The sequence below is a fragment of the Rhamphochromis longiceps genome, linkage group LG20, assembly GCF_057381845.1.
Source record: "Rhamphochromis longiceps isolate RC_006_pf linkage group LG20, R_longiceps_female_GT1.1, whole genome shotgun sequence".
Taxonomy (NCBI): domain Eukaryota; kingdom Metazoa; phylum Chordata; class Actinopteri; order Cichliformes; family Cichlidae; genus Rhamphochromis; species Rhamphochromis longiceps.
This window is the reverse complement of record NC_140576.1, coordinates 20993133-21017952: the sequence shown is the minus strand read 5'-3', so window position 1 is coordinate 21017952 and position 24820 is coordinate 20993133. Positions and strand designations below refer to the sequence as shown.

Sequence of the window (24820 nt, the reverse complement as noted above, 5' to 3'; positions counted from 1 at the left end):
AGGAGAGAGTGGGCCAACTAAGGCCAGCAAAAATAATCCTTGTAGGCTTCACAACGCTCTACATGTCATGCTGGATTAAACCCACAGGGATACCTCAATAAAATTCACTAAAATTCACTTTGCTCCCAGCACTGCCTGCCATGCTGCTTACCAGCTTTCATACTCATCTGTCCTCATATCCAAATTCCTAATTTCTGGGGAGAAAAAAAAAAAAAAAAAATTATATTTATTTATATATATATATATATATATATATATATATATATATATATATATATATATATATATATATATATATATATATATATATATATATATATATATATTATTTATATTAGGGGTGCAACGATATTCGTATCGATATTGAACCGTTCGATACAGTGCTTTCGGTTCGGTACGCATATGTATCCAACAATACAACATTTGTAATTTATTTAATCAACTTTCCTTCTGACGATGCTGTCTGTGTTGAGCGCTCAGTGAATCTGCGTTCGACTACTCCGCCTAGGTTACACTGTCGAGCGCAGATCCACTGAGCGCTCAACAAAGACAGCATCGTCAGAAGGAAGAGCGCAGGGCAAGCTAGCGAGACAGAAGTTAAGCTCTCCTTGCAACATGGCAAATTGAACCTCCCCCACCCTCATTCAGATCTGGCGTTTGGAATTATTTTGGTTTTCATGTGATGTATGACCCTGAAGGTAAGCGCGTCATGGACTAAAGTAAAACAGTATGTTGGATGTGCCACGCAATGCTCAATTACATGGGTGGGAGCTAGTGTGTTAGCGCAGTTAGCTCGTTAACGTGTTGGCCGTCTAGCCCCATGCACGGGACGATCAGGGGTAGCTCGTTAACGGAGATTTGCCGTGTTGTGGCGTTAAGGTCATTTCAACGAGATTAACCTGAAAGCACTAGTGGGAACACAACGAATATGACTGCACATTTATATCATCCTAGTGCAAAAACAACAAGCATGCATGCTACAAACTTTAGCCGAGTCATTTAGACAGCCATTAGCACATGATTCTCCTTATGGGGACCTGATATGTTTAATATGCTGCTGAGAATATAGGCCAGAAGAAGCGGATAGTATAGCTTTTATTTTGGAAAGAGCCATTTCTCTGTAATAAACTCTCTTTTCCAAAGATGCATGATTCCTCAATCAGATACAGGGCTCGCAATATCGCTAGCCCGACGTCCAGGGGCTAGCGATTTTCCAGTCGGGCTACCAAAATCTATCTCTGCCCTGCCCGTCGGACTATTGTAAGAAGGAAAAATATATGTCAATGCTTTTGCATTCTTTCAGAAATGTAGCTGGGTAATTATGTCATTGGCATCGGTGAGCCACTGTCAATATGTGACATATTGAAATCTCATTTGAATTTGCGCTTGTTTTTTTGCTTTCACTTTGCAATCGCTCGGACAGCACTGATTGGTGAGTGATGATAATTTGCGCACCAATTCCTCTGACATCGTCTTATTAATCGTTAGCTTACTACACAAACATGACAAGTTAAATCTCCCGCAGCAAGCTTAAATATGTGAGAGAATCGCTGAGCGTTATGTGAGTGCGTGTGTAAAAGCAGCAGGATATATATTTTAGTTCTGCTGAGCCAAATAAGACAGGTCAGGGTGAAGAAGTGACAGCCAAAGAAAAGCTTACCACAAAACGGAAAAGTTATGACAAATCAGACTATAAGGCAAAAAGAAAATGCCTCATAGTCTGATTTGTCATAACTTCTCCGTTTTGTGGTAAGCTTTTCTTTGGCTGTCACTTCTTCACCCTGACCTGTCTTATTTGGCTCAGCAGAACTGAAATGCTTTTACACACGCACTCACATAAGCTCAGCGATTCTCTGCGCGATCAACCTCTCACATGTTTAAGCTTGCTGCGTCATGTTTGCATAGTAAGCTAACGATTAATAAGACGATGTCAGAGGAATTGGTGCACAAATTATCATCACTCACAGATCAGTGCTGTCGCTCTCTATACACAGTTCGCACGATTGCAAAGTGAAAGCAAAAAAACAAGCGCAAATTCAAACGCGACTTCAATATGTCACATATTGACAGTGGCTCACCGATGCCAATGACATAATTACCCAGCTACATTTCCGAAAGAATGCAAAAGCATTGACATATATTTTTCCTACAATAGCCCAACGGGCAGGGCAGAGATAGATTTTGGTAGCCCGACTGAAAAAAATCGCTAGCTCCGGGACGTCAGGCTAGCGATATTGCAAGCCCTGTATCTGATTGAGGAATCACTCATCTTTGGAAAAGAGAGTTTATTACAGAGAAATGTCTCTTTCCAAAATAAAAGCTATACTATCCGCTTCTTCTGGGCTATATTCTCATCAGCGTAAGGAGAATCATGTGCTAACAGCTGTCTAAATGACTCGGCTAAAGTTAGTAGCATGCTTGCTTGTTGTTTTTGCACTAGGATGATATAAATGTGCAGTCATATTCGTTGTGTTCCCGCTAGTGCTTTCAGGTTAATCTCGTTGAAATGACCTTAACGCCACAACACGGCAAATCTCCGTTAACGAGCTACCGCCGATCACTCCGTGCATGGGGCTAGACAGCCAACACGTTAACGAGCTAACTGCGCTAACACACTAGTTCACACCAATGTAATTGAGCATTGCATGGCACATTCAACATACTGTTTTACTTTAGTCCATGACTCGCTTACCTTCAGGGTCATACGTCACATGAAAACCAAAATAATTCCAAACGCCAGATCTGAATGACGTTCAATTTGCCTGTTGCAAGGAGAGCTTAACTTCTGTCTCGCTAGCTTGCCCTGCGCTCTTCCTTCTGACTATGCTGTCTGTGTTGAGCGCTCAGTGGATCTGCGCTCGACAGTGCAGCCTAGGCGGAGTAGTCGAACACAGATTCACTGAGCGCTCAACACAGACAGCATCGTCAGAAGGAAAATTGATAAAATAAATTACAAATGTTGTATCGTTCGATACATATGCGTACCGAACCGAAAGCACTGTATCGAACGGTTCAATATCGATACGAATATCGTTGCACCCCTAATATATATATATATACACACATGAGGGTGGTATCACAGTGGCAGATATCCAAAAAAAAGGGTCTCCAGTATGAAGAGTTGGGCAGCACCAGGCCCTGACATGATTCACGCTTACTGGCTGAAAAAGCTGACTGCACTCCACAAACATCTGGCAGTACAAATCAACCAGCTGCTAGCTGATGAGACACACCCAGAATAGCTACCAAGGAGATGCTCTGTCCTCACTGCTGTTCTGCATAGGCCTGAACCTCCTCAGTGAGACCATTGACTGACAAGACTGGCTACGGATACCAATTACGGAATGGAGCAATGTAGAGGACATGGATCCCGATGACATCAAGCTGTATACCAAGAGTGAACGAGACATTGATTCACTGATCCACACCACCAGGATATACAGCAATGACATCGGAATGTCGTTCAGACTGGAGAAGTGTAGTTGGATGATAACAAAGAGAGAGAAAGTAGTCAGAACTAATAATAATAATAATGGATTGGATTTATATAGCGCTTTTCAAGGCACCCAAAGCGCTTTACAATGCCATTATTCATTCACTCTCACACACTGGTGGAGGCAAGCTATGGTTGTAGCTACAGCTGCCCTGGAGCTGACTGACAGAAGCGAGGCTGCCATTTCGCGCCATCGGCCCCTCTGGCCAACACCAGTAGGCGGTAGGGTAAAGTGCCTTGCCCAAGGACACAACGACCAGGACAGAGAGCCCGGGGATCAAACTGGCGACCTTCCGGTTACAGATACGCTTCCCAACCCCCTGAGCCATGGTCACCCCAGAAGGCAAAACTGCGGACATAGAGGACAGCTACAAGTACCTGGGGATCCCACAGGCAAATGGGAACCATGAAGAGGCCGCTAGAAAAGCTGCAACCACCAAGTACCTGCAGAGGGTCAGGTAAGTCCTGAGGAGTCAGCTGAAGGGTAAGAACAAGATCCGCGCTATCAACACCTACGCCCTGCCCGTGATCAGGTACCCTGCTGGGATAATAAGCTGGCCGAAGAGGAGATAGAAGCAACCGACATCAACACAAGGAAACCCTAAGGCTGTATGCTAAGTGGAAGGAAGGAGGCCAGGGACTAGTGAGCATCAGTAGCACAGTCCAGGATGAGACAACAAACATCCACGAATACATCATGAAGATGAATATATGAATGAATACCTCAGGCAGCAGAAACCCAAGAAAGTGGAGGAACCAACATGAACGGCCAGACCACTCCATGGTATGTACCAGCGACAAGGCACAATATAGAGTGCCTTGAGGCAACTGGTGTTGTGATTTGGCGCTATATAAATAAAATTGAATTGAACTGAAAAATTGAATTGCAAGATGCTAGCAGGCATGACATACATGGAACGCCATGACCAAGTGGCTGGCATAGTATACAGAAACATCTGTGCCGAGTATGGCCTGGAAATCCCAAGGTCAAAATGGGACACGCCCCGTAAGGTGGTGGAGAATGACAGAGCTAAGATTCTGTGGGACTTACAGGTACAGACTGAGAAAATGGTGGTGGCTAACCAACCAGACATAGTGGTGGTAGACAAGCAGAAGAAGACAGCCATAGTAATAGAAGTAGCAATACTGAATGACAGCAACATTAAGGAAAAAAAAGAAGCATCATGGGCTCAGAGAAGAACTCGAGAGGATGTGGAGGGTGAACGTAATAGTGGTCCCAGTGGTAATCAGAGAACTAAGTGTGTGGCTCCAGCAGATCCCAGCAACAACATTTAAGATCTCTGTCCAGAAGAGCACAGTCCTTTTTTTTTTTTTTTTTTTTGCCTGTCCCATTTGGTTCTTTAGCCATCAGAATTGTTGTCTGAAGACCAACAAGGATACCCAATGGATTTACTTTGCCAAATGGATCATCGTGGCACACAATCACACTCCCCAAACATACTCTATACCCCGGGTCCAGGTATCCTCGCCCCCAGAGGGGGAAACAGAACCCAGACCCAAGAGATGTTACCCTTCCCCCCGGGGTGGAGGCAAGCAGACCGTCCCAGGCTCCGCAGCAGCAGGGAGGCCAATCAGACAGCCAACATCTCCTCCCAGCCCCCCCGCAAGGCCCTATATATATGTGTGTGTTATGAGAGTGTAAGTAATGTGGATGTCTAAGTTGTGAGATAAAATTGAGGCACAGGTGGCCAGAAGGGGACAGGGGGGGGAATGTCTCCCCTGCACCCTTGTGACACACCCGCACCCCAAGGCCCTACCTGTGTGGGTGAGTGTGGTGGAGCGGGAAGAGGGAGGTAGCCGGGGATGGGGAGGAAAAGGAGGGAGGGGAGGATGCCCCTCCCTAGGACCAGCTCCCCTGCTGACCCCAGTAGGCACCCCCGTCCTCTGGTACCCACCAAGGCAAGGGAGCCCAGGTCCATCCAGACCGGGGCCTACGGTAGCACTGCCAAGCCCCACAGGACCCAGGGTAGCCCACCCTACCCCACCGCAGAGGAAACTGTACCCACCCCAACATTCAATCGTCTCCCAGACTACACAAGACAACAACCTCCAGGTTAAGTTTATTCTCCACCTCTCCCCCACCTGCAGAGTGGACTCCTGCAAGGATGGAACAACCTCCCCGCCAGTTGCAGAGCCCCCCAGTTAGGCCGATGCACAAGAGGCCCCCTGCGCCAGGGCTGAGCACCCGTGCACCCACCCGCTCACAACCTCGGTGACACACCGACGAGGACCGAAGCCCAGTGGAAATCAGAGAACTAGGTGTGTGGCTCCAGCAGATCACAGCAACAACATTTTAGATCTCTGTCCAGAAGAGCACAGTCCTAAAATATTGCACAGGACCCTCAAGCTCCCAGGTCTCTGGTAGAGGACCCAAGCTTGAAAGAAAGATTTTTTATTTGTTTTAGTAGAAGACTTTGGTATTGGTATAAGAGAGAGGCAAAAATTGTGTCCATAGGACAGTTCTAAAACTGCTGACCAAAAACAACACTCATCTCATCCCGACTCATCCCAACAACAAGACTCATCTCACATTAGCCCAAAAAAAAAAAAAATAAATCTTGATGATCCCCAAGAATACTCTATGGATGGCTGTGACAAAAGCATAAATTTTTTGAAGGTTTGAGTCCTGTTACATCTGGTGTAAAACTAACACAGCATTTCATAAAAAGAATGTCATACCAACAGTCAAACATGGCAGTGTTAGTGTGATCATCTGGGCTGCTTTGCTGCTTCAGGAACTGAATGACTTTCCATAATTGATGGAACCATGACATCTGCTCTCTACCCGAACATTCTCAAGCAGAATTTCCAGCCATCAGTTCATGCCCTGAAGCTCAGGTGTGCTTGAATTGTGCAGCAGGATAGTGATCTTAAAAATACCAGCAGGTTCACCTCTTAATGTCTTAGAAAATCAAATAAAATCCCCAAACTTTTTGGAGTCCAGTTGAAATGCTTTGGCACGAAGTTAAAGAGAGTGTTCATGTTTGAAAACCCTCCAGTGCGGCTGAATTAAAAATAATTCTGCAGTGTGCAACCATTGGCGTTCAAGATGGTATTGCATTGTGGATCACAATCTGATGGTACTTTTCTATGTTAATAATTAGTTCATTAGTTATTAGTTTTGAAAAGATCCCCCAAACCACTGGCTGAAATACCGCCTCCACTGTGTTTTCCTGATGGCTGTAGACATTCACTGTTGTGCTTCTTGCCTGACCTCCTCCTCCAATGATTTGAACAACAAATTTGAAATCTGGATTTATCACTCCATTAGACGAGATGCCACTGACTTTCAGTCTTGTGCAAATTGTCAAAACTCATACTTTTTTCCTTGTTCCCGTTCTTTGTTAATGGCTTCTTCACAGCCACTCTTTCACTGAGACCATTTTTTATAAGGCAAACAGTAGATGGAGGTGCCAGATGCATCGCTCAGGTCCAGTGTCAGGTCTTTGACAGAGCATGTGACTTTCAGATACCATTCATCTATTGCAGATAGTTTTTAAGCCTTTCACTTCTTCTTCTTTTCTCCACTTGGCCAGTTTCCACAATTCTTTTTAAGAACACAGCGTACACATGACAAGATATGACCAATTTTGGCAATGGCTTTGTTGGCCAACAGAGTTCTGACTCTTTGTCAGCCCAGACAAGAAATCTGGGCTTATTGCGGTTTTCATAGATCAGTGACAGAATTGTCGGAACTTGGAGGGCTTTTTCTAAAAAATATAAACTAGCTACTTTGCCAGAGTCCGGAGGTCTTCTACATGAGTGAAATGCAATTTTCTCTCCAGCTTACATGCTTTTTATACTTAATTTGTTTTTTGTCTTTTTTTTGGGGGGGGGGGGGGGTTGTTCTGGTTTGTTTATTTCAGGTCTGAGAGCAGAACCAATCTCTATGGCAAAGGGGTTTTTGGGGATGACAGGAGGAGACAGCAACAGTAAGAGACTGGCATACACGATTCCTGGTTTCAACTCAGGATAGTCACAAATTCTTCCAGATTTCTAGAAATGAGAGGTTCCATCTAAAGTGGGATGGATATCAACGCTCCTAACAAAGACAGGTTTTCCGCAGAAAGTTTTCTAATTATCTATCACGCCCACAATTTTGGACAACAATCAGACAGCCTGTGGTTTAACCCATTAAAACCAGTTTAAGTTTAAACTTTTAGGTAAAACAACCTTGACCCATTGGTGCAATCAAAACGTCCACTGGCTTCTAAAAGCATCAAGTCTACACTTTTTCGGTGATATTAGGATCATTACGGTAATCCCAGGTAGGGCACCACATCCAATTCTCTGCAAATAACACAGAAAACATGAAAAAAAAAAACCCACACAGTAAAAAGAACCCCAATGCCTGATCAAATTTTTGTTTACTGCTCCCTCACACCTACTCACTTTCTCTACTCCCAGCCAACTTTTGTCCTTGCATTGCTGCAGTAATACCATTTCTGGGATTACCATAATGACCACAATATCACTGAAACACACAAAGTTGCATCTTTCAGGAACAAGCTCTCTCTGTCTGTCTTTGGAGGGTTAGGATAACGTCCATCTTCAGTGGCGGTCCTAGCCTGTTTGGTGCCCTGGGCGAAACACTCCCTCTGCCCCCCCCGACACACACACACACACACACACACACACACACACACACACACAAAACCTATTAAGGATTGTACATTAAAATAAAACTGTTGTCAGAACCATACTGAATTTCACCAGAGAAACACACACACACACACACACACACACACATATGAAGAGAGTATGCATAGTATGCAAACGGCTACCGGACAGCCATCATAATTCATCATACAATGAAAATAGGACAAATCAACAATTTGACAACATTTGACACTGACTAATTAACTCATTCACTGCCATTGACGTCTATAGCCGTCAATGGCAGTGAATGAGTCAATGGGTTTAACTCATTCACTGCCAATGGCTGGCAGTGAATGAGTTAATATTACAATCTGTAGCATAATGTATTGTTTGGAGTTTAGTCTGTTACTGTTACTATTTTTACCATTTCTTCTTGGAGCAACTGTAACCCACATAATTTCCTTGGGGATTAGTAAAGTATTCTGATTCTGATTGTTTCAGGATGACCTGCCATGATCCAATGACACATCTGCTTACCTGTATCTTTTGCTCGTTTCTCCTCCTCCTCTTTTCTCTTTTTTCTAAACTGAGGACCTGATGGCGTTGAACTTTTCTTGTCCATCTTGGTTTTAATTTTGCACTCCAGTATGAACACCCATCCCCCAATCCGAGAATCATAACCTAATAGACCTACACCTTATTTCACAGATTCGCTTTGTCTAGGGTTTATGTCTGGGATTTTGCACAACCCAGGATTCAAATCATGAATACATAATGGGCTTGGATTTACAACATTATGAATGAAATGTGCTCTATTTGGAAGCAGCAGGTCTCCCTCCCCTTTCGACAGGCTGTGTGTGAGACTTTAAATCAACAAACTGTAAATTTTGTCGGCATGATGTTGGGGCAGCATGAGTACCACCAATTTTTATTTAATTTTTTTGCCGATGCCCATGATGCCGCCCCCCACCACGATGCCGCCCCGAGCAACTGCCCGTGTCGCCCGTATCAAAAACCGCTACTGTCCAGCTTAATAAGTCACTACTGGTCCAACTTGAGATGTGATAAGAGAAACATAAGTCCAACATTTTTTAGCAGAATTACGTACCAACTCAATATTAATTTTAGTGACTTCCAATTGATGCAACCAGGTGCCATTATTTCTGACGTGACCTATGATCTTACCAAATCTACCCATACTCTTAGCCAGCAGTTTCCAATTCTGTGTGCCTGCCCCTGGAATACAATCAACTATCGTTGCTAGAGTCTGTAGGTTCCTGTTTTTAAGAACAGTCCCTAATAACCATTTTTTTCCTTGGATGGTGGTGTATTGGGGGGGTCTGTTTAGGCCAACACCTCCTAACAGTCAGTCACCCAGATGAGCTGATGTCCCAGCGGCTTGGCAGAACCTGCTGGGGCCATCTAACCAGAGCTAAGCTACTTTGGCCCACACCAAGGGGTGTGGTCCTGGGTTTTTTTGAACCAGTGTCTGGTATTTTGTATTATGTGTTTTGGCATTGTTGAGACTTATTGATTCTTTAGGAATTATGTGATTCTAATATTCAGTTTTGATAGCGTATGAGTTTGGTGACTTGTGATTCTAGTTCTTAGTCCTTTCCCTTTCCCTTATTTCACTCTGTTTTAGTCTCACCTCTGTGTGTTCTCCCCAGCATCCCCTGTGTTGTCATGTCTGGTTACGAATGTCAAGTTTCTGTCTCGTCTCCATCTCGCTCCCGCTCTCTTTATCCCTTGCTCTCGCTCAAGTGTGTGTGTCTTAAGGCCGGGTTTTGTTTCTGTGTTTCCTGTCTTATTTTGATAGTCCTTGTCTCATGCAAGGTTATTATCGTTAACAAAAACTAACGAAATAACGAAAACTAGAAGTGAAAAAACATTTTCGTTAATGGAAATAAAAATAAAAACAAAAAAAGGAAAACTAACTAAAACTGTAATGAGTGTTCACAAAACTAACTAAAATTAACTGAATTATAGCACAAATGTGTTTAGTTTTCATTGATTTGTATGTGTCATACAATAGTCAAGGGTGAAAATGAAGTTTAGTTTCCAGATTTTTTTCTTGCTGTCTCATTATGCCAGCAGGTGGCAAATACGTTAGTCGAGTCGTCTGTGTTGCTGCTCCGTCCACGCGCAGAATCATGTCAAGAAAAGTCGGGAGAAAGCGCCAGAGTCCAATTTGGGATTACTTTGAATATGACTGTGTTTTGGATAAAGCAAGTGTCTTGTAGTGGAAAGAGACAAATTATGAGGGACATTTCTAAAGGGAAAAAATCCCACAAACCTTAAAGTTCACTTGAAAAGCTCACACAAGAAGGCTAACCTAGCTTACCTTGAGAAGGTAAGGGAGCACACTCAACCCTCATCCCCAGAAAACAGAAGCTAACCCCAGGCAAGGCAGCGTGATGCATCCCGAGACAACAGGACGGGGATATCTACATAACTGTGTGAGTCAATTGCCCTCAAAAAGTTTATCAATTCACTTGAACCAAAAATTACGAACACCCGGTGCTGCAAGAGTTAATAGTCTCATTGGGGCCAAGATATACATTTTATAGTTGCCTGGTATCAATGGTTGTTCATCTGCCTTAATTTATTTATTTATTTATTTAAAGAACCCATAGGTGGGAATGTGAGTTGTCTGTCTCTGCGTGTTAGCCCTGCGACAGACAGGCGACCTGTCCAGGGTGCAGGGTATGGTAGCTGGAATAGCAACATACCCAAGGATAAGCAGAAGAGAATGACTGATATGATGAAACTGGGATTTTGTTACATTTAATTATTGCAAACACAACTAAAACTATAACTGAAACTAATCAAAACTAAACTGAAACTAAGGATTTTCAAAAAAAATAAAAACTAAACTAAACTTGGTAAAAACTAATTAAAACTGATATAAAATTGAAAATCTGAAGTCAAAATTAAATAAAAATAAAAACTAATGAAAATTGCAAAACTATTAAAACCCTGGTCTCATGCGCATTGTTTTCCGTTTCATTTCCACTGTCTCATTATGTCTTTGTTCTCATGTGTCTCCTCTTCTCCTAATCACTTTTCTATATATATATACATAGTCTCAGTCTCGCCTTGTCTTTTGCCGAAATGTCAGTTCTTCCCCTTGCTCATGTTCTATGTGCTAGTGGTTTCCCAGTTTAGTTTTCTGTTAGTGAAAGTTGCCTTTTGTTTTGTATTTTTGTATGCTAAATGGCTTGCTTTTGTTAAGATTTGTCACGGCCAGGCGGATCAGCTGCACGCTGATCAGCCCTCTCTGTTTCTCTTCCTCTTCTCTCTCGCCGGGGCGGAACTCACTGTGGGTTCACGCCCTCGGCTCACGCCCTCGGGAGATGAGACCCAGGTGTCTCATTAAGGGGAGCAGCATTTAAGCCAGGAGGTGACTGCTGTTCATCGCTGGATCGTTGTCTACCACGCGTTAGTGAAGTCAAGCTACAGCAAGTTTAGTTAAGAGTGTTTTCCTCTGTGCGTCGTTCTTAACCCTGTCTCCCTGTCTACAGAGCTTCCTGGATTTTTTCCCCGTGTGATTCCCGTGTGGCAGTGTCGGAGTGTGAGCCTGTGATCGTGTGAGTGGATATTCTGAAGAACGCGTGCTTTCCCTTGGACTTCCCTGGAGACCCCTTCTCCCCCCACTCAGCTGTATATAACCCCCCCAGGGTTTTAATAGTTTTGCAATTTTCATTAGTTTTTATTTTTATTTAATTTTGACTTCAGATTTTCAATTTTATATCAGTTTTAATTCGTTTTTACCAAGTTTAGTTTTTATTTTTTTGAAAATCCTTAGTTTCAGTTTAGTTTTGATTAGTTTCAGTTATAGTTTTAGTTGTGTTTGCAATAATTAAATGTAACAAAATCCCAGTTTCATCATATCAGTCATTCTCTTCTGCTTATCCTTGGGTATGTTGCTATTCCAGCTACCATACCCTGCACCCTGGACAGGTCGCCTGTCTGTCGCAGGGCTAACACGCAGAGACAGACAACTCACATTCCCACCTATGGGTTCTTTAATTAAATAAATAAATAAATAAATAAATAAATAAATAAATAAATTAAGGCAGATGAACAACCATTGATACCAGGCAACTATAAAATGTATATCTTGGCCCCACTGAGACTATTAACTCTTGCAGCACCGGGTGTTCGTAATTTTGGTTCAAGTGAATTGATAAACTTTTTGAAGGCAATTGACTCACACAGTTATGTAGATATCCCAGTCCTGTTGTCTCGGGATGCATCACGCTGCCTTGCCTGGGGTTAGCTTCTGTTTTCTGGGGATGAGGGTTGAGTGTGCTCCCTTCTCAAGGTAAGCTAGGTTAGCCTTCTTGTGTGAGCTTTTCAAGTGCACTTTAAGGTTTGTGGGATTTTTTCCCTTTAGAAATGTCCCTCATAATTTGTCTCTTTCCACTACACTTGCTTTATCCAAAACACAGTCATATTCAAAGTAATCCCAAATTGGACTCTGGCGCTTTCTCCCGACTTTTCTTGACATGATTCTGCGCGTGGACGGAGCAGCAACACAGACGACTCGACTAACGTATTTGCCACCTGCTGGCATAATGAGACAGCAAGAAAAAAATCTGGAAACTAAACTTCATTTTCACCCTTGACTATTGTATGACACACACAAATCAATGAAAACTAAACACATTTTTGCTATAATTCAGTTAATTTTAGTTAGTTTTGTGAACACTCATTACAGTTTTAGTTAGTTTTCCTTTTTTTGTTTTTATTTTTATTTCCATTAACGAAAATGTTTTTTCACTTCTAGTTTTCGTTATTTCGTTAATTTTTGTTAACGATAATAACCTTGCCTCTGAAGAATTGGTTTTCCCTTCATCGGGAGCAGCGCTGGGCTCTTCAAATCACGAACAAACAGTAGCCCACATTCTTGATTTTTAGTCACAAACACTTGTTGTAATGACTAACTACTCCTGACATTTTGGAGATGTTAGCTCTTTATACAGTAAAGTTACAGTGGGATACAAATAATATCAGGCTGATCCTGCCACGATTTGTTCCCCCTGTTCAAATCACGGACAACCCATTTTGCAGAGGAATTGAAAAATGTATTGATAGCAATATTGAATATTATTACACAGGGAAAAAAACAACTACACCAAAAATAATCACATCGTTACACCTCTGCTTTTGTAAATGGAGGGACAGTAACTGCGTGTGTATATGTAAGTGTGTAAAACCTGAAGATAGTCAGATTAACAGTATTTTGTCTCTATCTGCTATTCTGCAATTCATCTCATGTAAACAATAACGTGGCGCACAGCGTGACGTGAAAAATGGCACATACCTTTGACGGTGCGTGACAAACTCTGTATTCCTCTCCCCACTTAAACGCAGAAAAGGAGTTTTAAAAAATCTCAGTTTTCAGTGATTCCAAACACCGTTTCCGTGTGGACGAAACAGCTGCGTTTTCAAAAATACCCATGTAGGTGCGGACGTAGCATAAAATAGTTAGTAGTTTATTTTCTTACTACCTGTAATTTATTGCAGATTACTTGTATTTCCTTAATTGTTTACTAAATGTTTGAGGTGTGAAATAAACCGCAATGGAGCAAAATATGGGTGTGTGTGGTTGGAGGATGTGTTCGTGTGTGTTCGTGCACGCGCGGGGGGGGGGGGGGGGGGGGGGCGCAAACATTTTTCTTGTAAAACAAAGGGGGGCCCAGCAAAAAAAGTTTGGGAACCACTGGTATAAACCAATCAGAGATAGTCAGGGGCGGGACCTCTCTGATTGGCCGTGGTCCAGATATTCCTGTAGTCCTATGCGTGTGTACGTTTGAAAGTGCAGAGAGAGGTGAGTAGCTTGAATAAAGCGATATCGATTAATTAAATCCTGAGTAGACATTTAAATATAAATGTATTTTGCCAGAAATGCCAGAATCTCAGGTTACAGCTCACAAAACTATTTCAACAACCACCAAACAGCTAAAACAGTAAATGAGAGCAGGTAAACGGATTCTGCACAAAGACGTAAACACAGACCCGACGCATCAGAATCAGTGAGCTGTCGGCTTTCTCACCCAGCCGTCGGGGCTGAAAGCCGACAGCTCACAGATTCTGATGCGTCGGGTCCGCACTTTGTGTTTACTTCTTTTTTGTGCTAGATTCCGATGCTGCAGATTTTGTGTCTCTCCAACCAAAATTCACTGAACCAGCAGCAAAAGAAGAACATCGTCATGAATTCCCTCTTACTTTTGCTGTTTTGCTTCCACCAAGATAAAAATCACAGAGAGGGAGAGCTCTACATGAAGTAGAGCTCTCCCTCTCTCTCTCTCAGTGTACTTCAAGAGCAGTTTCCTCAAATCTCTGTTTTCTGCATTATTCGTTCGCTTATTACGCACAAGTCATGTACGGTGCTTTCTATATATTTTTGTTGTTGTGGTTTTTTTCCCCCAAAAATGACCTCGACAAGAAGGCCTCATTTCTGCTGTTTAATAGCGCAGAAATGTAAACTTTTTAAAATTATGCCAAATTGTAAAATGCTTGGCTGTGTCTTTAATCAAACCCCTGTAACTTTGCTCTGCTTCACTTCAGCATCGAGCTTCATGGTTTTCTTCCATTTTTTTTCTACTGCAGAATGTTTTTAAGGCTGCTATAAAAAGCCAGGCCAGGAAAATCTCCCTCATGTTTTTCTGTATTTTATCCTCAGTTACTTTGACACAAAGGCATCTGCTGAGACGATCACACCTCTGATGAAGTCTCACAGTGTCAGTACTGATAAATGATCAGAATTATAATATTTCTGACTGTCTGAGTCAAAATTGAAGCGAAATTAATCGAAATGGGAGTTTGTTAATCGGAATCAAATGGATTATAGAAATCAGTGATGATACCCAGCCCTAGTGAGAAGCCTAGGCCTGACAGAAGTGGATGTAGCTGTGGGTAATGAGAAAAGATGTCCCCTATCCCCACTGCCTTTCAGCAGCAGGCAGCAGCAAACAGGTCATCAGAGGAGGCCAAGATGAAGGTTATGTTTAACATTGTCTACAATATCACCAAAGAGTGCCAACGCATTTTAAGCACAAGCACTTTTTCAGTAACTTATCTTTATTGTAGAAATGTGCTTCAAATAAAGAACTTTGTGTTGACAAGATTGTTAATTAATCATTTACAAATCAAATTGCCTGTATGGACAGCGGTTAAAAAAATGTGAACATGTAAAACAGTGGGGTTAAGCGATGTGGTTGAATTGAAAATTTGGGCGCACCTAACTTTTGTGCTGGTGCACCTAAGAAAAAAAAGTAAGGCGCACCATTGCAACCGTGGCAAAAAGTTAGTCTAGTCCCTGAAGTTCATCTCAGTTTTGCCAGAAAACATGATCCCCAAGACTTTGACACTTTGGCAACAGTAGAAAGGAAAAATTCCCTGTCCTATTGAATACTGAGCAAAATGAGCCAACCCTGATAAAAGAGGGCAGTGTAACTGAACTAGAAACTCCAGGTAGCCACCCAACCAAGAGCATGACTCCCACAGCTCACTAACACAGTTCCATCAGAGGAGATACTTGCAGATGTGAGCACTGCTCTGTGCACCATCTCTACTACTGTATGATTAAAACTGATCAACTCATATATGCTATTGTTAGAGCACAGTAACAGGCACACACCCTGTGAGTATAAAATGCTAAAAGGACTCCATAATCACTTTTGAGACATAATCAGATATATGTTAAATGAGGTTAAAAACAAAGACTTTGCTGATTATTACAAAAAGTGATCACACAAGATAGGACCCATATAGTGTCTCATTTAGGTTTGTCGTCAGCTTCAAATCTCATAGAGGGCATAGTACATAAACTGCACTGATTCCATTGGCTGCTTCGCTCTGTCAATCACATGACTGTTCGTGAGAGGGGCAGATGCAGCAGGCATTCCTGTTTGATTTAAACCAATGGACTGAGGTTATATGCAAGTGAAAAAGTAGGTCATGAGCTGTTTTAATGCTCAGTGTTTTTCTGTCACTTCTCCCAGAGGCGAAAGAGCACTGTGCTGCTGAATATTGATTGACTTAGATAAGTCTCTCTAAAATGTCAGCAAAGAGCACTGTGGCCAAGCTAGCTTATTACAAGGAAAAAAGAAAAAGGGAAGCCCCTGAACAAATGACGACAAATTAAGTTGTATAAATTCAAATAAAATATGCATTGCCATTTGTTGGAATTTAGAAACAAAAAGCATTTCAAATAAAAATAATTGGAAGGGGGTCCCTACTCTTTCTCCTCCACTACCCACCCTTCAGGCCAGCACACCTATGATTAACTCACCTAGTGATAATCCTGTGATCAGACTGGCTACTACTTAAAGCAGGATGGGGGAACTCCAGGCCTCAAGGGCTGGTGTCCTGCAGGTTTTAGATGTGTCCTTGATCCAACACAGCTGATTTAAATGGCTAAATGACCTCCTCAACATGTCTTGAAGTTCTCCAGAGGCCTGGTAATGAATTAATCATTTGATTCAGGGGTGTTGACCCAAGGTGAAAGCTAAAACGTGCAGCAGAGCGGCCCTTGAGGCCTGGAGTTCCCTACCCATGACTTAAGGAGAAGGAAGACCTTCACTTGATGCTGGATTGTTATGCAGGAAACAATGTCGTTGGCCTGCCTGACTCCTCATGGTGTTTGTTTATGCTTCTGCCTCACCTCTTTGTTTTCATGTGTGCAGGATTCCTGGATCTCTTTCTGATGTGACTTACTGAGAGAGATAGAGAGACTATTTTCTAGTGGAGAGATACTTTGTAGAATTTCCTTGAGCCTTGAGAACAACTGACTGCTATTCCATCACTTACATTTAGCATTGAACTTTCACTGTAAATGAATGCATGAACTTTACATTTTGAGTCTACCAGATCTCTTTAACTATAATAATAGACTGTATAGACCTAAGGTGAGTTTATAAAGACAACACAAAGATTCATATGCAGAGGTTGTGAATTAAGAGTTAATATTTACTGAGTGTCAGTTTAGGGAGCCAGCATATGATTGAGGGCTGCACATGAAAGACTGCACACATCAAAGAAAATCCCAAACCAATCACACTCTCTCCTGGGTTGTGTTAATTTTATAACCTTGATGAGGTGACTGATATATTTTAACATCTAATGTAGCTATTAGGGCTGTCAACGTTAACGCGCATTAATCCGTCGATTAATGTGATGAAAACTTTTAATGTAATTAACCCATCTAGGGCGCAGAATGACTCAAAATGCCGGAAATGTCACTGTCATCGCATTTCAGCCAGTTTGTACAAAGTTTGTCCATTCTGCGCTCTAGATGGGTTAATTGCGTTAAAGGTTCTCATTGCATTAATCGTGATGACGCATTAACGCGCGTTCAGCCTGTGAAGTAGTCTGACTCAAACGTCAAGGAAGGTGGTAGGAAGCAGACTCAGCAGACATTTAGGCTTCCGAGAGATGAGACATTTATTTACAGTGAACTTCATATGTGAAACTTAAACACCCCCCCCCCAATGTAACTCAGTTAATGAATTCAAAAGTACATGAATTCAGTAACAAAGCTCACCCTCATCTTAATCAAGCAGAGACTGACTATATATAGGGCTATAAATTTCCCTTGAATGAGTCCAGCCAGTACCACTAACTTGCGCTGAGGAATCTAAAACTCTACATAGATGACTGAAAGTTACAAAAAGCTCCTCACACTTCTGATTAGCACATGTAACAACTAAACGGCTCTATATACGAAAAAAAAAAAAAAAGATTCAACAAATCCCTTTATATCTTGAAACATACAAAAGGAAGCATTCCTATAGTAGAAGAAACCCCTCATCTTGGTTACCCTGCTGATGTCACATCTGACATTATCAGTACTTTAAAATCAGGAAATGTCAGGCAGGCCTTTCCCCACACCTGACCTACATGAAAATTGAAAACAAAGAACCAAGTAAGTATGCACAAATGACTTAATCTGCAACATAACAAAATATAAAGCAACATGTAACTAAATATTTGCTTTAATTTGTTGAATGTTTGTTTTGCTGGCAACAGAACCCTGAGTTTGTTTGTAAATTAGTAACAAATTCAGGTGTGAAAATTAGTACACACCTGTGAAGTACCTGTGTACTCACTCATTGCCAACGAGTCACATGACAGCAGGACAACTACACACAGGAAAGTAGGGAGCTGAGCAAAGTGTGCCTTTATGAGAAAAGGGGTGTTTGCACAGACATGTCTGCTATATTGATGAGTGGAACAACACACTTACCTTAAGAGAAGACAAACTAAAGCACTGATTCTATTATGGATCCGATACTGCTGCCAGAATTATTGATACTATGGATATTTAGATAAATCCACAGATCCCTATGAAAAATATTGACAAATCACTGATTTGCATGTGAAACATCTGTCAGTGTTTTTTACACACATATTCGTGCATACGAACTGTAAAGCAGCCATGAACTAAAGCAACATAATGAAGAATAGGCTAAAGTTCCTCGACAATGTGAGAGACTGATGAAGTCATAGAGCAGGGGTGTCAAACTCCAGACCTCAAGGTGGTCTGCGGTGCCGTGCGGACGCACCTGCACGGCATCCGCAATCACGCCCGCCGTGTTAAAACACGGGACTCAGGGGTTGGTGTGGGGTTGTGGTGGTGTGATGCAAATGTTAAATAAAGATGGCTCAAAACATGGATCTGTGGTCCCATCGTGCCTTAATTCTACCACAAGGCCCAACAATAATACCGTGGAAACAGAGAAAACCCCAACAATTATATAACCTCCTATGTAAGTCATCACATACAAACTAATTTCTTAACACCAACAAACCGGAGAATCTTTTTCATGAATGCTTGTCATTACAGTGAGTTTCTCATCTTGACCTGACTTCAATCTCCCAAGAATACCATGACCTGGATTGCAGAGTACCTACACAGACATAGTTAAGATTAAAGGAATACTTGGCTCAACGGAGCTCCAACTCTTTGTCAGATTGGCTGCTGAGGTGAAAAGCAATCTGTGTTATCCTTGAGCAGTGACAAATAGCAAGATGTCCTAGTTTTACGGATGGCTTTTTTTAAGAGTCACAGACTATTTTTTCAGACCAAATGAAGATCTTCTAAAGAAGTGCAAGGCCATTTCCTCTCCACTCCTGTTATTAGGGCTGCCACGATTAGTCGACTAGTCACGATTACGTCGACTATCAAAATCGTCGACGACTGATTTAATAGTCGACGCGTCGTTTGAAGCTTTGTAAGATCACAAAAGACGCAGGAATACCGGTAAGCAGTAGGATTTAAGAGTGTAATAACGGCCTGACACAGAAGATGGCAGCACTGCATGTACAAGGATGCCAGCTGCCATTAACCCCGAAGAAGAAGAAGAAGCTGTGTCCCAGAATTCATAGCGCAGCCCAGCTCAGTTTACAACAATGGCGGCAGCTAGTTAGTTTTAATATTACTCTTATTATTCTTTCTGGGTCACAAAATAAACGTTTAACATATTTTCATGCGAGAATGTAGCTGTGTAAACCTCAAATATCTGCTCAGTTTATCAAGACACCACATATTTTCAAAAGCGCTCCGACGTTTTCGGAGACGTCTGTTACCCACTAGCTCGATAGCTAGCCGGGGTTACAGGCTCACCGGCAAATCGTTTTCAAACCCACCGTTGTCTGTCGCTACTCAGGTTAAATATATATAAGTCACTTAGATAACTTCAAAATTTTATTGTTTGGCTTTTTTAATATTTTATTTGTTCCTGAGTAAATCGGTTTGGCTGAGATTAAAGTTATAGTTTTTACACAGCTGAATAAACAACTGATTATCAGAAGTGTGAGATGCTCGAGAATATACTCCGGTGTCCCGTTATATTTTAGATAGCAAGGAGTTTATTAAACTTCACCGAAAGAATCTGCAAATTTCATTAAAATTTAATAAACTATCATCTTGTCTTTATTTTTAGTTAGCACATACCATAAACACTTAAAGCTGTAAGCTAATGATAGTTATATAAGAGCAGATGCTGCTGGTGCAATAAGCTGTACGTTTTACGTCCAATGGATGATGATCTGATTAGTCGACTAATCGCAAAAATAATCGGTGACTAGTCGACTATCAAAATAATCGTTTGTGGCAGCCCTACCTGTTATCTGCTTTAAGGTACGTGTTTTTGCGTTATGCCAGGGGGTCAAACATTTTTCATTTTTTTGCTTTCATTTTCAAAGAAAGTATCCAGTATTCAGGGTTGTACAGAATGTGACACTGTTAGCAAGACACCGAATAAGTAAAGTTTAGGTAGCTGCTCTTTGTGTTTTGTTTTGTATTTTGTATTGTCTGTGCCTGTTCCCAGTCATCCTGGCCATGGTAGTCTTAAGAGCTTGAAAAAAAGAAGGGGACTGGATTTCTTTAGCCCTTTCATTCAATAGGCTTCTTCAGTTTTAATAACAAAAGGTGGAGCATCTCAAGGGTTACTAAACTAACACAACCTAAAGCGGAGCAACCTGCCCTGCCCAGTGCAAAAGTTCCTCCATCCAACCTCAACATTCAGGTAAGGTGTTCACATCCTGAGTGAAAACCACAGCATCAACCTACTAGCAGCTGACAAGGGAAGGTGTACTGTTGTTCTTAACTCAGCTGGTTATCACAACAAAATTGCCACAGTCCTCAGTGACAGTAATACTTAAAGTCTTAACGAAAGCCTATCTGCAAACACTCGAAAGGGAAAAAGCCACTGACCACCCTAAAAACTAACTTTACTTTGGGGAGCCTATACCCTGCACATATTAACTTCTGAAGAGCCACAAAGAAGGAGTCCCTGGAAGACCTATTGTTAGCAGTATAAACTCAGCCACTTACAACATTTCCAAACACCTCATCACCATCTTCGCTCATCTGAATGAGACACTTCATTAACAAGCTCAACCAACTGTGCCGAATGAGGACGATGGCAGCTCCAACACTGACATTATCCCAAAAAAGTTTATACACTTTGTACTGTGAAATGCTTTAAAACCTGACTGAAATATTGAATGTTTATGTTTGAGAGTTAGACATTGTCTCTAATTTTAATATTACACTTAGCGTTATCCTTTTTGATAAAGCTCATAGTTAGAGCTGGATCAGATGATTCCTTAGTAATAGTGTTATAGGATCAGGCAGCTGGAAGTCCCATGATGTTCTTCGCGTGGGGAATAAAATTATCACAATAATTATAATTATTATATTATTTAAATCCTTCCGTATTATTTAGGTTTGCTCACTTACAAAGAAATTAACTTTTTCATACTAGTTTAATTTTAATGGAGAGAGATAGAATATCAACCAAAAATGTAGAAAACACATTACACAGATGTTATAAGTGGATTTGCGCGTTACTGTGTTACTGTTATTTGATCAACAAGCAAAATATGACTTTATAATGTCTCGATTCAGTTTCATCTCATCACAACACAACACTCTCTCAAGGCTTCATTGAATCCTTTAAACACTCACTGGCAAACTTGCTGGGTGCTGGGCAGCTCTCGGCTACCTAACTCGGCTTATGCTGAGTTGGCCAGCCTCTGTCAGAGTGGTCTGCCCACCATTGCTTCTGGTTCCCTTGCTCTTTGGCCATGAGGGCCCCATGTAGGTTGTCCCTTCTTCTCCTGCTGGGATGTGCACGCAGTTGTCATCGAGATGTGTGGCCTCGGGTCTTCAGTACTATGGGGGCTGCACCCTGGTCACCTGGGTCTCTGTCTGCCTCTGTATTCTGGGAGGTGTGGATGCAGCTTCTCACCCTCATTACCAAGTATATTTGTTGACAGACACACACATTCAGAACACAACAAGATTGTTTGTTTGTGCATCTATGTTTTTTTTTCTTTTATTTCCTTTCAGGCGCTGTTTGTTTTCTGTATGTGTTTTTTCTTACAGGTGCAGCAGTTGGAGACATACTGAGTTTTTCAACTTGTGCTCTGTCCTTTTATTGTCAGTGTTTCACAGAGATTTCCTTCCCACTGTCGCTCAAAGGGAGTTATAATTGTTGGGTTTTCTCTCTGTATTATTGTAGGGTCTTTATCGTACAATATACGATATTGATATTGATGCGACTGTTGCTGTGGTTTGGGACTACCTCAATAAATTTGAATTGAATGTAATCTGGGTGCCACATGGGCACAGTGTCAATCCCATGGGAGCATGAGTTCTTGCTGAGTTGTAGGGGACTAAATACGTTTTTGGTTTTTTTAATGTATAGTTTATATTCTGTCTCTCTGCAAGAAAATGAAAATACCATAACAATTACAGACTGTTCATTTTATTGGCAAGTGAGCAAACTTATAAAGTCCCCCTGCAGTGGACTAGGCCAACCCTGTCTTATCTCAGGCTAGACTATTTTCTCTTATAAAAGTGGTTTCTCTCCTACATTGACTTTAACTGTTTTTCCTCTTTAAAATAAAATTTTGATGAGAAATACTGGGTATTTATGTAATTGATCTTGTCAACCTTTAGATGAATAAAATATTTCTTATCCTTACTGTACTTACAAATAGGGAAACAAGAAATTGAAGTTGTGGGACTGGAAAGTATTTGCCTGACCAAACATATTGTACTTAATGATTGCAGCAAAAGGAATGTCAGTTAAATTAAAGATAAATAATAAGAACAGTAATAATAACAACAACAAGGATAGAGAAAATGAGACTGTGTATATGGCCTTTGATGCCAGATAAGAATAAAGGCCAGAGAAGCTGATTAAATTCTGTCTCGACTACCAACATATTTGCAGCTTAAATCTTTCTCGGTATAGTGAAAGCTGTAGACCTCCATCCAAACAACACCTCGGAGATTTCCTCTAGACTGCTCCCTTAAATGAGGTTAAAATACGCATTGTCGGCTTTTTGGTAAATTAATGATGGCGCTTTGTCGTCCCTTCGCTCACAGCTCGGCTCCGTTCAAGCGTTTAGATTCAGTTAAGAGTCGCATTCCAGCTTACCTTCGACAGCCCACACCGACGGCAGCATCCATAGAAAGTACAAGATATCCATAATCACAGATATTCCAGACTTATGCCTGTTAAAAGCCAGTGTATTAATCGCGCAGCCGTACAGCTGTGGTCGGTTTCCTGTGAAATCATTTAGAGATGGAGAGAAGCATCCTTATCATCATCAGTGGCACCAAGATAAAGGCTGAAGCGCTGCTGTTCAGGTCAGGTTGGGCGAAACCAAAAAAGAGGGGGCAGAAAAGCAGCGGAAAAACACAGAACATCGGCTACGCCTGACTGGACACAAGGGTTTGGGTTTTTTGTTTCTTTTTTAAAACAAGGCCACCAGGGTTAATTATGAACAGGGGCGGAGCGTGGGGGTGGCTTACGGGGCTTAAGCCCGGGTTGTTTTGTCAGAAGCCCGGGGTATTTTGGAGTGTAATTTTTTCATAGTTAGATGCCTGGCTGACAACTGTATAAAACAAAAAGTACACACAATATTCGAAGCACATAGTGCACACTGTGGGAATTTACGACTGTGCGTGAATCCCCCCCTGATATTGGTATGATCCAAGCTCAGGCACTAAGCGACTGAGCGAGGGGGCGGGGCAGCTGCTGCCCGTGAGTGCGCTGTTGGAGAGACGGAGCCTGCCATACTAAGGAGAGCTTAAGTTTGACCAGGTACCAAAGCAAATCATTCGTACCGTACAAATAATGTAAATATGACGGTGCATCACGAAAGATTGATATGAAACTGATCACTTGACCAATATTACGTTACTTGCTCTTCAAGTGAATCAACAAATGGCAAAATGAAAAGCCGAACAAATGCTATTTTTTTAGAGAGTCTTAGCTTACGTGTGTTTATTTCATATTTTCAGTTCTTACCCTCCCCGACTAAATCGGTTTCAGTTATGTACTGAAACATAAGAATGGACATTCGAGGGTTCTTTCAAAGAAAAAACTCAGGTAAATGTTATTTTATATATTATGCTTTGTATGTTGTTCAGTATATTTCTATGCAAAACAAGAGGGATTTCAGTACACAGCAGGATATTCACATTTGTAACCAGATATTTACATACACTTTAGGGAGAAAACATAAAACATTTTTACTGTACAACATCAATTTAGAGTAAATTTTTGTTTTAGATAAATATTGAAATATATTTTGAATTAGTTAAATTTCAGAATAAAGAGAGACAGAGCTATTTTTATCACTTTCATCAAATTTAGGAGTACATGTATACTAAATTTATTGTTAATTAATAAGAAAACTCCAGACGATTCCATTCTGAGCTGAAGAAGCTTCTGATAGGTTAGTAGAGTCCATGTGAGTAAATTGGTGGCACAGCTGTGGATGCATATAAGGCAAAACACAGAGCCTGTTTCTTTGACATGGGAAAATCAAGAGATATCAACCAAAACACCAGGAAAAGAACTGTGGAGCTCCATAAATGTGGCTCAAGTTTGAATACAATTTGGTGCCATTTGCAATTAAGAAATACAGATAGTTTCTCTCTTTACTCTTAAAGTTAACAAATATGTTTTTATATTTATCAATCTAAAAAAATAAACATTTAGTCTGATTTGATGTTACAATTAAAAAAGTGTTTTTATCTGAAGAGTAAATATCTGGTTTCAACTGTATATTTGATGATTGTCAGCACAAAGAGGGAGAGAGAGGAGAACGAGGACAGAACAGATGAACAAGAGCAGGTGAGACACACATGTTAGTCAAATGGTTGTTTACCAA

The 24820-nt window shown here is 41.4% G+C and overlaps 1 protein-coding gene across 1 annotated transcript in view; it reads right to left on the bottom strand.

Moving 5' to 3' along the window:
• Positions 1–23340, bottom strand: part of LOC146645216 (ephrin type-B receptor 2-like) — an 86781-nt gene extending 63441 nt beyond the window's left edge. The window contains exon 1 of the mRNA XM_085395062.1: positions 23077–23340. Within this exon, the coding sequence (XP_085251188.1) occupies positions 23077–23128 (52 nt within the window). The 5' untranslated portion in view covers positions 23129–23340. The remainder of the gene's footprint in view (positions 1–23076) is intronic.
• Positions 23341–24820: the final 1480 nt, after the last annotated feature.